A 15,353-nucleotide genomic window follows, 5' to 3' on the forward strand; every position below is an offset into this window, starting at 1 on the left:
GTTTGAAGCAGTGATTGGGCGTGACCCTCCCAACAAAGAGACTAAAAGTCTAAGGAGCCCCCCCTTCCCCAGCAGTGTGTGCGTCTGAGGCTCGGCTCCCTCTTTCAGCTCCCCACTTCTCCATTCCTCCCGGCGGTTTGGCTTGACGGCCAACTTTAAAGCAGGGAAACCAGGTTTGAGTCTTGCTGGACACTCAAACATCTTGTGATTCCGGGTCAATCTCTTAATCTCCCCATACCTAAAAATTAAAGAAAGTGTCCATCTGTAATACAACTATACCCCAAGTTCGCATTATATAACACAGTACCACAAAAAAAACAAGCATTAGCATAGCCAATAGGTCTCGCTTTTGGGACCATCTAAGTATTTAGTTATGCAGCACAATATCCTTGGTGCAACCACATCAACTGTTGCATGGCTAAACACTTATAAGGTCCCAAAGGCGAGACCTATTGGCAATGCTTGGTGTGGTTGTGTGTGTGTGTGTGTGTGTGTGGTTGTGTGTGTATGTGGTTGTGTGTGTGTATGTGGTTGTGTGTGTGTATGTGGTTGTGTGTGTGTGTGTGTGTGTGTGTGTGTGTGTGTGTGTGTATGTGGTTGTGTGTGTGTGTGTGTGTGTGTGTGTGTGTGTGTGTGTGTGGTTGTGTGTGTGGTTGTGTGTGTGGTTGTGTGGTGTGTGTGTATGTGGTTGTGGGTGTGGTTGTAGGTGTGGGTGTGTGGGTGTGGTTGTGTGTGGTTGTTATGTGTGTGAGTGGGGTTTGTGTGTGTGTTTGTGTGTGGTTGTGTGTGTGGGGTTGTGTGTGTGGTTGTGTGTGGTTGTGTCTGTGTGGTTGTGTGTGTGGTTGTGCATGTGGTTGTGTATGTGACAGTAATACTAAAAGCATCACAAAATGAAGGAACACAAACATCGAGTTTGTGGAAAGAGAAAGCACGTTGTAAGTCAAACGGGCGCAGCAAAGCATTAACACAACAGCAAAACAAACAAGATCACTTAGCGAAGACTGAGTGCTGATAATGGATACACACAGCCCATCAACTTAAGAGTTCGATTGCAGCCAATGTGCACTCAAACCTGCCCCCTCCTTGTGAGTTGCACCCCATATTTCATGAGTTGTAACTGCTGCACCCACCATAGCGCTTTGAGATCTAAAGCGCTACATAGGTCTAATCGATTAACCAGTCGCCAAAATGCTGTGCTTTTAAAGAGAATGTGCCAAAAGTTTCCAGCTTCCTCATCATGTCCTCATAAAAGCGCCAACAAAAGGACTCCCTGAATGGTGCAAGAAATAAACACGGTGAACGTTATCCAGTTTCACAGTAACATTTCCTTAATGATCTTTAAGTCACAAAACAGTAATACTAAAAGCATCTCAAAATAAAGGAACACAAACATCGAGTTTGTGGAAAGAGAAAGCACATTGTAAGTCAAACGGGCACAGCAAAGCATTAACACAACATGTTCTTTGATGTTCCTTGAACAAGAACATCAAAGGGGTGCCGCGAAAGTGATCGCGCGCGAAAGTGTAAGTGATCGCGGGCGCTTAATGAGCATGACGAGGTTTGCCAGCCTCTGCTCCTAAGCGCGCGCCCGCGCACATGCACTGTAGCTCTAGGCTGGCCATGGTAGCATTTTTTTGAGCCCTCACAAAAAGTCTCACCAGGCCAGCGCATGCGCTGGGTCAGGCGAGACCTAAAAACTCCATTTACCACGTGCACTTTTTGAAAATCTGATGACGCAACTGACTGCCTGGAGGCGTGGAAGGAGCAGGGCGAGGGTAAAAAGACAAAAGCCACTTTGTGGGGCGGAGACTGCTGTAAGCTTCATGGAAAAGAGCGGGCAACGCACAAATAGGCATTTAAAACTAAACTGGGGGCAGGGAAAGACTATACACATATATTTTTTGTAGTTTTTTTATAGCGCGAACTCGACTTAAAGGTATCAGAGCGCTTTACATGAGCACCAGTTGCATTATCGAAAAGTGGCATGTTGCTGGCGCGGAGAGGGAGAAAAAAGAGAAAAGCTAAAGTTGCGTGGATGCGCCCGCAAATAAAGGAACATGGAAACACTAAGCCTGACTAAGGGTATGGAGACAAATAGGCAACAGGATCAGCGGGAAGCAAACCTAAACTATGGGGGTCGGTGGATAAAATCTAAAACAAGGGGACGCAGGAGAAAAATCAAAATAAACGTTGATAAGTACCAGAACAAGCATTGGCATAGCCAATAGGTCTCGCCTTTGGAACCTTATAAGTGTTTAGCCAGAGATATTGGCAATGTTTTTAAGGTATGTTGTAGAGCAATGTAGCTGCTGCTATAGAGCGCAAACTCGACCCAAAGGTTTTGGAGCGCTTTACATGAGCACTAGTTACGTTACACAAGGACACTTTAATGAGCCGGTGCACATGAGAAGGATTCTGGGAAAGGTTGTGTGCGGTGGCCACATACCTGCTGTCAGCTGCTAGGGCAGAGATAACCAATCTTGTATAGTAGCCACTGTGTCCCACTTGTATTGCAGCACATTGTCGGTCAACCTTACTCTCCCTCAATGACCCCAAAGGTCACACATGTATTCACGGGTTAAGTGGTTTATAGGTCTTCAAGTAAAGCAGGGGAGCCGGGCTCCTACTGCTCATTACGGCACGGTCCAAGCATTATAATCTTGATTTCAGAGTACATACCCCTAAATGACCACACAATCCTCAATTTATCAAATGCTCGGCAAATAGATCTATGCTGGGGGATTGAGTTATGACGGACCGGTGGCTGTTCTAAGGTGGAGGACGGGTCTGCAGCAGTGTCCCTCATGAGCTGCTGTTTCAGCAACCACCACACCCTTCGGGCGATTCTGCATCGAGGTGTGAGCTTCAGGAAGAGTTGTTCAACTTCATTTTTAAACGAAAATAAGTCATGCATTTTGGATATTACATGATAGTAAGTGGTCATATATGAACTGAAGATTTAGCTAGTCTCGACTGCTAATGCATCAATTTTTTTGCCTAAAAATACAACCTAAAATATAAAAAGAAACACAATGTGTGGGGCTATATAATGGTTAATATCCTCTGACTTTCTTGCAACAGTTATTGGGTTAGATTAGTCCATCAGTTCCCTCCGGCAGTACAAATTCATGGTACCATGGCACCTTTTTTACTTTTGTATTGGGATTATGGCATCCACAGAAAAGGAATTAAACAAGCAAACCTACTTTTTGATGGTCACGGTAGGCAAATCGTTTACTCGTATGAACTATCACAAAATTAGATTTTTTTTTCTCCAAAAAGATCTTTGTATTTCTTTCAGAGTTTTTCAAGCACTAAAAAGATGTATTCCCGGCTTCATAATTTGCATGGGGACAACACAGCCACAAATGATGTAGTCCTGCGGACAGAGTACTCTGCGGGTAGAGACGAGGGCTATGCTGCTGAATCGTATAGCCTTTATTTAGCCCAGAAACACCTGAATATTGTTGACAAGCCCATTTACCTCAGCTGCTGCACTGCACAAATACTTCAGATGTGTGTTTGTGGTGGGGAGGGGCGCTGGATGGTTTTCTCTGCACGCGCTGGCCCTTAACGAAAATATTACACTTGCAGGTTTATGCGCGCAGCCTTCAGCCCTTCTTATTCCTAAACAAAGCCATTAGTCCGGGCACATAAGCAATTTGTGCCATAAGTCATGATCTTCAAACTCAATCCAAACAGCGGCGCTAATAAACACGAGCCGGAGAAATGCAAAAAGCAGTCAGCTGTGCTTGCCAGGCCATTACAACTACAACTAGAGCGTCTCTGCATCTGATTACAATCTACGCTAGCGACAGTAAATGGCCCTGTGACAAGACCATAACTAAATAAACAAGCGCGGCCGCTAAAGTGAAAGCGACCACGCTTTGTTTAATTAGTAACCTGATCCACGACAAAGGAGGAATGCAGCTGCCAGCCTGCGCACCGCTGCTCGCTCCTGAGAGCAAAACGCCATGGGAATGAACCTTTGGAGAAGAGGTGGGACATGCACCCGCCTTTGGCTATTTGCGTGCTTTCATTATTGAAAGACACACGCAAAGGCCAATCCAATCTGTGGGAGGAGTCCGACAAACACGGAAAAGTTTGGAATGCTCACAAGAAGGCTCCCATAAAGCAGCACATGCGCGCTGCGCTAGACTCGACCTAAAAGGGGCTCAAGAGACCTAGCCATATGTGACCTGTTGTCTGACGAACACCGAATGGATAGGATAACCTGCAGCAGTTTTGTTTTGAAAATTGCAGACACTATCCCTCCTAATGTTAGAGATCTTCCCAGATGAGCGCTTTACGTGTCCCTCAAACTCTTGAGTCTCTGTGGTGGGGAGAATTAATGTTTTTAGAGGGCTATCCCCATTGAAGTCAATGACGATTAAAACATTTCTGGGGCTGGGTAAGGCTTTCAATGTGGTACAGCACTTTGTAAAATCGGCTTTCACACTGTTTACATTGAAATGGTTTATTTCATTAACAACCACACCTGTAAGATGGAAGGGAGCTACATCTTCAAATCTCAACGACCAACTTTTTAATACCAAAGTTGATCCCACCACCTTTTAGAATCCCTCGCCCCCAAGTTTCCAGAATACAGTGTAAATGTGGCAAGCATATAACATACATGAATACTAAACTGGAAGCACTACCCCCCCACACACGTTTTTCTTAAAAAATATATATATAACCCAAATAAATTAAAAAACTCACATGTATTAAAATGGATGCAGGAAGCTGGATCTGAGGGGGTCTTCTCCAGGTTGTATGGCAGGCAGGGTCCCTTCTCATTGGACCTGTCCGCCACCTGTCTGGACCTTTTCAACTGGAGACCGGATTCCATGACTCTGTCAATGGATACCTTACTTCAAGATTGGACACAGGAAAGGGGCTATGCGTTTCTACTGTTTTCAATGATTACCAGGGTCTCAGCTCAAGTGAGTACCTGTGTATTGATTGATTGATTTATCGTTAACCGTTTGATTATTTAAAATCATTACAGTAAAAAAGCTAAAATTGATGCCCACCCACGCCGCCCCGCTCCCCAACCGTCCCGTCAGCTTTAAAATCTCGTTTCCAATAGTCAATCTTGTGTTGCAAAGTCCATATTGCCTTTGATCCGGGGGATTTAATTCATATTGAAGCAATGTTCAAATCAAAACTCATGGAGTGGCGGGCTAACTCTTCTTTGCCCATGGATGTTGTGCCGGCACCTTATTGGCCCATTAATCAGTCTCTGAAATTCAAGAGATTGTGGAAAGTCATTTATACACTTGCATCTAAGGCCTGTCTGATCTGCTGAACACATTTTGCCGCTCTTGCGAGGTAGTGGGTTTTGTTTCCGAAAGGCACCAATCTGATGCCTCCTTGCACGTTCTGATGCCGAGGTCTCTTAAAATGGGGCATAGCAGCATTTGTCGTCCGCTGGTCAATTTGGGGCAGCAACATAATAGATGGATTCCCTTTGGTAGTTGCATAGACGACAAGAAACGGCTCTGTCTGCTTGCGCCCATGCTGGATTAAAGTTTGCAGTTCTAAGGGCCGTTAGCCTCATAAAGAGGTTTTTCCTGGGAGCCTGGGCCCCTAGTGCTTCCCGTAGGTATTGTTGAGCTTTCCCCATGGTATAAGATTCGTCCAGCGCCATCGTGAGGGTGTTTTGGCAAAGTGCTGTGAGATCCTTTTATTTTATTTAATGCGATTTTATATAGCGTGAACATTACCCGAAGGTGTCAGAGCGCTTTACAAAAGAACCAGTTGCATTACATAAGGATTTTGGATTACATGAGTTACATAAGAGATACAAACAGAAAAAAAAATGTTGCAAATATACAAGTAGAGTGAAAGGAGGGAAAAATTGCAAATGTACAAGTTGTAAAGTCACTCAAGGAAGAGATACAAACAGATAAACTCTGAAATCACATAGGAGTGGTAGTAAGTACAAAGGTCTAATACATATACTAGTGGTTAGAGTTATACATACATATATATAAATAGCAAATTCACTCAGGATTACATTTTAACAGCGATTAGGCATAGACTATTACATATTTACCGAGCAGGAAATTCTTGCCAGGTGTTCAGGTGGTGTTGCACTTTTCATGCGAAATAGAGTGGACTTGCCGTTTGATATTTGACCAGGTCGTATGCGGGATGTCTGGTAGAGACAGACTGTTGGATTCGATGTTTAAGGTCCCGTTTGCTTTGTCCAACTTGATATGCCAGGGGGAGTCCTCTTCTCTGAATATTGTTACCAAATGATGTTTGAGACAGTTATACAGGGTTTAAGGACTCTGATATAATACTTAATTAGGTCCCCCTGGAGGGCCAGTTCAGGTCTACAGAGCCCCAATTCCAAACGTAACCTGATGTTCCTTGCATGCCTGGGTACTTGCAACACAATCTTGTGGGCTTTGACCTGAGCTGCTGCTATAAGTTTGTCTAAGGCTCCTGAAAATGCCATATGGCCGTAATTAATGCCCGGGAATAATTTTGCCTTATGGACCCTCAACATGGGGTCCTCTGTTGGGCTGGACAAGTGTTGGCTTAAGCGTCTCATTGTTAAAATTACACTGTTGGTTTTGGCAGTTAAGTGTTTTATATGAGTTGCCAGTGTTGCCCTCTCGTGTAGCCAAACACCAAGATAATTATAGGCTGTGGTGGTCCCTATTTGGTGATCTCCGAAATTCTAGACTGCTTGTTTTTTGTGGGGATAACTGCCAAATATCATTATCTTTGTGTTACTCTGGTGGACTGTCAAGTGATTTTCCTTATTATACTTCCCCAACTTTTAATGCTCTTTGGAGGCCCACCCTTGTGTGATCCATCATTACAGTATCGTCTGCGTACTGAAGAGTTGCCAATCTCACCGTGTCCAGTCTCGGTGGAACTAGATTTGCCTCTTTCAGAGCTCCCCCCAAGTCTGCTGTATAGAGGTTAAATAAAAAGTGAGTACCTATGGGCAGGTATATGCTACAGCACGTTCAGGAAGAATGACGACAAAGGTGCTGGACTAAGTTAAACAAGCAATGTTCTTCCTAGGTATTTTGGTTCACAATAAGAACAAAGAATAATAATATAACTAATAATAACTTATTCCAGCACCTTTGTCATCGCTCTTCCTTAACGTGCTGTGGCATATGCCTGCCCACAGGTACTCATTTGAGGTGGTCCTGGTCACTCTTTTCTTGAGCTCGCAAGTTTGGTCCTCAGTTCTTCCCCGGTTTCAATTGCTTCTTCTTGACCCGAATCACATGCTTCGCCGGTGACGGACAGCTCCCTACGCCTGTTGGCATGGCGGATTGCAGGCAACAATGACACATCCTGGTCTTTTTGAGACAAATTGAGAACCTCTTGTCCAAAGTCTGGGCAGACAACACAGTAAAGAGGTACAGATCGGCTTGGACGAGATGGCTGGACTGGTGCGTACAAGACTTGTATCCCATTGTTGCAGATGTAGTCCAGAGGAATAAGCCTCCTTATCCCGCATTCTTTTTTTCTGCAGGGAATCACAACACGGTTGTTACAACGACTGCGTTTCTGCATACCATTACTCCGCAAGTCGGAACAACGACTTGCGGAGGGGGGGCGCTGGATGTTGGAATAGTATAATTTACTATTCAACTCCAGCCTGTGCGGACAGTTGGGAAGGTGTGGGATTATAAAACCAACACCTCCCCCCCACCCCGCAAGTCGTTGCTCCGACTTGCGGAGTAATGCTATGCGGAATCACAACGCGGTCGTTGTAACGACCGCGTTGTGATTCCCTGCGGGAAAAAAGTTGTTATAAACGCTGTTTACCAGTCCAGAGTCTACATTTTTTGTCTGGCCTCTATCTGGAAGCGTTAGCTTACTGTTCAAGTACTCCTGACGAATTGGTTAGAAACTGCCACAAAGGCAGTCAGTGGAATATTTGTGTAATAAAACTTACTGATGCAGTGAAGAAGTCCAAACTGAAGGGTCTGAGCTGCACTCAAAACTGCGATTGTGTCTGATATATGAGGCACTTGCCTGTATACCTACGTTATTATTCAGTTATGGAGATCCACACGCATCCTAGTACTTTTATCCCAGACTTGAGTAGCTACAAGATAATTCCAGTCTGTTTCCACCTTTCCAGCGCTTCATTTCATGGTTGTAACATTAAGACCGGACAGTTTGGACCACCACGTTTGCCCCCGTTTTTCAGTGCTCTTATGTTAAAACCTTTCCAGCACTTCAAGTCTCTCCTCAAACACCCTCTGGAAACTTCTTAGTGTATCTTCGTCAAGCCCCTAATGGCGAACCAGTATTACTTGTTCTGCAACATTGGGATTAAGCAATGTGCCGTAATCTCTGTGATGTCTCCATTCCAACAAATTGATGCATGTTTTGGCCACATACTTTACCTACTGTATCTACGTTTGGACATAGGTTTTATCTATCTAAAGCCAGTCAAGTCAATCTAGGTCTTACCATACCTACCTGGAATAATGTCTAGTTCCAGTAGTTTTTCTCATCCACAAAAACCATTCTCCTCATTCTATTGCCAATAAAGGTGCTCCTGAAACTGTTGGTAGTGTCCCGACTTTCCACCCCACCTCATTGTCACCCACAGGCAAAACAACCTTTACATATTTGTCTTTCACCTCACTGGCTTGCAAAACAATTTATTTCATACCTTCCATCACTTCATCCACTTCTATGCACAATCACATAATGGCTGTTTACCACACTTCCTGTACATTTGTTAGCTAAGCATGTTGCACTATTTAGTATGTATCGGTGCGGGAGCAGAGACGGTTGGATCTTGTAATGGGACGGTTCAGTGTTGGCTACTCCCGTCTTGTTTGGCAAAAAAATACTTTTGATTAACTTACCAAGTGGATTCTTTTCATATCCCAAACTTTCACACCTGTTATTCCTAACCATGATTTTACCACTATTCTCACCCACATTAATCTTCTGTTGTGTGCTTTTTTTAAAAAATACATCTAAAACCCTTTATCCTGGTAGTTTCACCTATATTGCTGAATGCGCTCCCCATTGCTTTGATCCAACCTATAGTATGTTCTGTCTCAAGTATTGCAGTAGCTTCTTTTAAGTTGGGATTCGTTGCCAAATGTATCTCTTGCACCATTTTGGATTGTTGGTGCATAGTACCAATTGGTTTCTCATTAACAAGTTTTTAAATGTACGTGTGGGAGATGTCCCTTAGGCTTGCAGCGTAATTACCTGCTATTAAAGTATTTTCTTGTACTCAAGTAGAATTTATGCCATTCAAGCACCAAACTGCTGCGCAGTCCGTAGCACAGAGGTCTTCAAACATTTTGATGCAGAGACGCTCGGCAAAAATTCTTAAGCGTAAGGACCCTCTCCTGACAAAAATTTCTAGAAATTGGTCCTCCTGTTCATTGCCAACTATCAACAACCATAACCGCCCCCAATCCCACATCAAATCCTTTTTACATTGAGTAAATAAATTAAACAGTGTTTAGAAAACCAAATGTCAATGGGCGTGGTCAAAGCTGTGGCTAAAACAAAGGGCCTCATTTATGAGGCATTGACGTAGGGCAGCGCTGCATGCCTTCTTGCTGAGTTGCCCTACGCCAGGGGTACTCACAAACTTTCTCTTGGGGGCCAAATTTACAGTGTGGTTTGTGGCCGAGGGCCGCACCTTGGGGGCGGGGCAAGAGCAACAAAAAAAAAAACTGTGACCATGAGGTGGAACACAGGTCCCTGCAGCGGACACCTTTGTCCACCGAGCCCGGCATACGCATATCTCTCTATCTCCCTCCTCCGCCTCCCTTCCTCCTCCGTCTCCCTCCCTCTCCGTCTCCCTCTGTCTCCCCCTCTCTGTCTTCCTCCCTCTCCCCCTCTCTCCCGCTCCCTCCTTCTCCCTCCCTCTCCCCGTCTCCCTCTTTGCCTCTCTCTGCCTCCATCTGTCTGTCCCTGCCTATCTGTCTGTCCCTGTCTCTGCCTATCTGTCTCTCCCTGTCTCTGCCTGTCTCTATCTGTCTCTATCTGTCCCTGTCTGGTTCTGTCTCTCCCTACTGCCCTCTGTCACCCTGTCCCCTTACCCGACTCTCACACCCTGCTGTTCTCTTTTCATTCTTTGTCACCTCCCCCCTCCGCTTGTGTGGCAGCTGAGGCAGCTTCCCTTCCAGGGCGCACACACAGCCCCACCCGAGTACTTAACAGGTCTTTAAGAGACCATTTGCATAATAACAAGGCTTTGTTGTATTTCACCTCTTAGCGCCCCAGCAGCTCCACTCGGACTATCGCTTGAATCCCCGGGCCCCCACAGAGCAGTCTGTTTGCTGACACAGTTAAAAAAAACACCAGTATGATGTCTGCAAGGTCCGCGGGCCGCCAAGAAAGGCTTGCCGGGCCACACTATGAGTACCCCTGCCCTCCGCCAATGTGAAAGGGCAGGAATGCACCTTATTTTGAAATATGGTGCATTCCTGTCCTTTCCCCCTGCGTTGGCGCACAAATTGCTGCCTAACGCCAACATAGGCAGGAATGTTTTTGAGCAGGGGCACCTTCCTGCAAAAAAAGAATCCTGAGAGGGGTTTGTGTCTTTTTAGGTGTGCTGCAGAATGCAGCACACATAGAAAGGGGAAAAACAAGGAAAAATAAAAACATTTCTCCTTGTTACACCTGCTGTGGGAGGCATAAGGTTTTTGCTCTGCCCCAGGTTTAACATGGTTTTACAAATCTGGGGCAGTGTCAAAATCCATGGGTGTTGCGTGGGAACACCCACTGCAATGCCTATGGAACGTCTACTTGACATAGTGTAAGACAACGCAACGACTTGCGCTGCTGTGTCTTACTCTATATCTATGAGGCCATGCAAAGCCACGCAGGGTGACTTTGCATAGCCTCATAGATATGATTGAGACGCTTGTGCTGCCAAAGCTTCAGAAAAAGTGACGCTCCGGCAGCACAAGCCTCTCATAAATCCCCAAAATATTTTGTTAGTTTTTTTGGTCTTTCACCATCAAGTAGCTACTATAAAATAACACTTAGCTTACATGAAAAATGAATTTACTCAATGGGAAATGCACTGTAGTACATTATGACACCTTTTATTTAATGCACTGCAGAGGTCTGTATGTCACCAGATAGACGCAATGTAGAATAGTGACTTGTGCATTTTTAGTGCCATGAGGTCTCAGCCTGTGACAGAAAGCACTGTGAATATGCAAGTCGTTATTTTATACTTGCATTACACACAATAATATAGACTGATACAAACTGTAAATAGTTTTAGGATAAAATGGAGCTTCAAAAATGTAGATGTGAGTAATGTAAGACTAAGTAATGCTTTTTTAGGTCTCGCCTGACCCAGCGCAGGCGCTGGTCTGGCGAGACTTATTGAGAGGGCTCCAAAAAGTGCTACCAGGCCAGCCTAGAGCTACAGTGCATGTGCGCGTGCTCCGTTTTACCGCAATTACTTTCACTTTCGCGGCCGCTTTGATGTTGATCACGATCGCAATCGTGATCACTTTCACGGCCGCTTGGCATAGCCAATAGGTCTCGATTTTGGGACCTTATAAGTATTTAGTTACGCAACTGTTGCATGGCTAAACACTTATAAGGTCCCAAAGGCGAGACCTATTGGCTATGTCAATGCTTGGTTTTTTTGCATACCTGTCCCTTCAAGACCTCTGCAAAAACAAGTTGATGGACAGAATGCAGAACAATGACATACATTCACCCCAGTACAGAGATCTGGGCCTAAATCCATCGTTTTTTTGCTCACCATGCCATTCCAGTTTGAACCCAGCCATATGCAAATCATTCTTGACCCTGTGCCTCATGGGAAGTCCAGTCTGAACTGCCAAGCCAGGTCCTCCCTGGACTGGAAAACAAGCATCCTAGGACCGGTTTCAGGGTTTCACCCCTCTTCAGCCAGGATAGCTTGATTCCAGTGGCATGGAGAGCACGGGACACACGTATATATACAGACACTCCTAAGTATTTAGGAGTGTAAACATAAAATACATAATTATATATATATGCATATATTAAAAAATATATAGGTATACAAGACAGGCGTTGGTACCTACCTGCTAATTTTTTTTTTGTTTAAAGACTATGGGGCAGATTTATGAGCCCCTTGCGCCACTTTTGCGTCACTTTTCCCATGTTAAAAGTGACGCAAAAGTGGCGCAAGGGGCTCATAAATCTGCCCCTATGCATTTACCATGTGAATAAGTATTTTACAGGAAACTAAACACTTAAATTATTATAGGGTTTATACCTGCATGTGAAATACTTATATATGCGTTTAAATCATTTACAACGCATGTCTTTACCATTCGCTGTAAATGCCTATGCACTGTAAAAACGTGTGGCAATCTTGTATGTAAAACTGAGGGTGCGAAAATTGTTCAAAGTATACCTTACCTAGTTTCAGAAAGGATTAGGAAGCTCCAGATGTGATTTGCCAGAAAGGGTTAGGGTTCAATTGGGAATACTGGAAGCAAATGCTTGCCCACAAGTAAACCCTAATGGTTACATCAGAAGCGAGAGGTCATCCATCTAGGCAGTAAGCAGACACTTACCCATAGATAATGGAAAAGATGCATTGTGTTCATGTTGGCTAAGTAAGGAATAAGCTATTCATTACGTAATGCCTGCATCAGACACCATCCCAATTTGTAGAGGTCTGCAATTTGAGTGTTTACTAATGGGATTTATTCTTGACACCTTGACAATTTAATGGTCTACTATATAGCGGAAAGACTTGTGAAAAAAAGTCAGCAAGCAGTGAAATGGCCACATCACGAATTTAACATGTTATTACTTTTCGGGCAAACATGCGGCAGCCTCGTTTAGGTCCAATTTCCCCTTATGTAGCATTCGCTTGTAAAACCAACAAAAAAAGGCTCCGAACCAGAGCAAGGAATATGGACTTTGCCAATGCTAGTTTTGAAAGGGCGTAGCAGATCAAAAAAAACTTTGGAGCGAAGATTAGCCCCAATTACCCGCTGCAAAACAAACCCACGGAGCGAGCGACCTAGGCTATACGGCTGACAGTACTGAGGCAAGTGGCAGTACGGTGCTACACACGAACAAAAAGTACCACGTGCAGACCAGCTTTTAATGGGGAGAAAGGAAAGGGATGTTGTAAACAAAGGAACAGAATGCCAAATGAAGCTCGATGCAGAAAACAACGCTAATATCAGATGGATATAAAATGCAGGCGGTGCAGGGTAGTGTGTTGACGTAAACAGCAGGCTAATAAAAAGCATGGCCGGAAATGGGTGCAGGTTATGACGGGCAGCACGAAAATAAGTAGACTCAATGTAGCCGTCCCCAAGGGAAGACCGGATGGTGGAGATTCGGATGGTAGTATATTGCGGTGCAATATTGCAGAGAAAAATCTGACGGCATGACGGAACGCAGTTATGCGCGGTATCGAGGAGGCGTGCTCGGTGGGCATACAGTAATCAGAACTAGAGAACGGATGAGTAAGCCACAAGAGACCAAGGGTGGTCAGAAACGTTGAAAGGAATGCGGGCCGAAACGCTTAAGATGTCAGGGTGATTGGAGGGGAAAGAGAGAATCAGTAGCGGCATGGCGCATCTGTTGGCGGGAACAATACGGGTGAAATGGGGTATGGTAAGAAAGCAATTTTAAGGGTTGTGGCGTAAAGCAAATACTAGTTTAGGGGGGGACGTCATGTGTAAAGGCGCGCTAGCAAGTACACCAATATAAATGGATAGGCGATATAAACTAAGCCATCCCAAAAAGGCTAGACTGGAACAGACAATTGGGGGGGGGGGGGGGGGGGAGAGAAACAGAACGTGAGGCGAAGAGAAAGAGTAACTAGTAAAGGTGAAATTGGTAAAGGCAAAGAATATAGGGACATCGAAACTGACAGAAAATTAGGTGGGGCATCGAGTACGTGTTCAATAACAAGAGCTACTGCAAAAAGAAGAAAATCGCAGATTAAGAGACCAGAAACGTGCTAAGAAAGACGCAGCGCGTGGACACAAAACGCATTAAATGACACCACCATATTCGCATATCTCTTTTAATTACTCTCACGCTAGTAGTAAGTCAGCTCTTTCATGAATAGTTGGGCGGCCCTTAAAAGGGCCTTTGGGTCTTTCTCGTCTGTCCGGTTTGCTGCTCCTAGGAATCTTCAGAACTCTTGGCTCTGCTGGGAGCTCTTCTTGCCTTTGCTTTTGCTCGGAGAGGGTGCAGCCGCCGCCGCTGCGGTCTTCTTGGGCAACAGTACGGCCTGGATGTTGGGCAGCACTCCGCCCTGTGCGATTGTGACGCCGCCCAGCAGCTTGTTGAGCTCTTCGTCGTTCCGCACAGCCAGCTGCAGGTGGCGGGGGATGATGCGGGTCTTCTTGTTGTCGCGCGCCGCGTTACCTGCAAGCTCGAGGATCTCGGCCGTCAGGTACTCGAGGACAGCAGCCAGGTAGACTGGCGCACCGGCACCCACACGCTCGGCATAGTTGCCCTTGCGAAGTAGGCGATGAACACGGCCAACGGGAAACTGAAGGCCAGCGCGAGAAGAACGGGTCTTGGACTTAGCGCGAGCCTTGCCGCTGGTCTTTCCTCGTCCTGACATGATGGCGATTTGTGGAAAACGCTTCAAAGCAGAAGTACACCAACTGATACTGGAGCTTTGAGCTGACCTGCCGGTATATATGCGAATCGTCTCACGGCTGATGACCAATGGAGAAGGGTGTAATGTCGAGAGGCGGAGACTAGCCACCCCTAAGCCACTCTCGTGTCATTGTGCTAAGGATGCGATACATACTGACCAATCAGTCTGCGCAGCAATGGAGAAGAAGTCAGTTAGTGATTGGATGTTCATTTTAGCCACCGAAAATGCTTCCGGAAATGTTTTCAGGCGCGACATCCCCCAACCAATCGGCAGTTAGCGCGCGAATATTTCAAAAAAAGAAGGTAGACAGACGAGAAATGCTCTCGGGCGAGGCGCCCAAATGAGCGCGCAAGTTTCTTGGTGGGGGAGGGGAACTGTACCTTCGTAAATTATTGCCTTGTTTTATCAAATATGTAATAAATGCGCACCCACGCATTCGGAGAGCCCTCGCTTGTTACACACCAGTTTACGGCGCCGTAGTGTGTTACCTGTAACTTCACTTTCAACAGTGACTTTTACATTTTTCTTTATTGATGGACGTATACAGTATAGTGTTCAAAGATACACGAGTCAGACTGACACCGTTTACGGGCGGATGAGCACATTGGGTGCGGTTTAACGGCCGACTTTGAAGCTGGGGAACGCGCTTTTAGTCTCGTGGGAGACCCAAACGTACTGTGATTCTGGGCAAATCACTTAGTCAACCATGCCTAAAAATGAATGTGTTCGTCTG

At 45.3% G+C, this 15,353-nt stretch overlaps 1 protein-coding gene across 1 annotated transcript; it reads right to left on the reverse strand.

Annotated features, from left to right (window-relative positions):
- Positions 1-13,299: 13,299 nt before the first annotated feature.
- Positions 13,300-14,675, reverse strand: LOC146861532 (histone H2A). Its single transcript, XM_085646448.1, has one exon. It carries the CDS (start codon positions 14,579-14,581, stop codon positions 14,144-14,146), a length of 438 nt encoding a protein of 145 aa, XP_085502574.1. The 5' UTR covers positions 14,582-14,675; the 3' UTR covers positions 13,300-14,143.
- Between the last annotated feature and the right edge of the window lie 678 nt (positions 14,676-15,353).

Source organism: Triturus cristatus, chromosome 3_1, assembly GCF_964204655.1.
Source record: "Triturus cristatus chromosome 3_1, aTriCri1.1, whole genome shotgun sequence".
Taxonomy (NCBI): domain Eukaryota; kingdom Metazoa; phylum Chordata; class Amphibia; order Caudata; family Salamandridae; genus Triturus; species Triturus cristatus.

Coding starts and splice junctions, on each gene's coding strand:
- LOC146861532 (XM_085646448.1), bottom strand. CDS start 14,581: ATGTCAGGACGAGGAAAGACCAGCGGCAAGGCTCGCGCTAAGTCCAAG.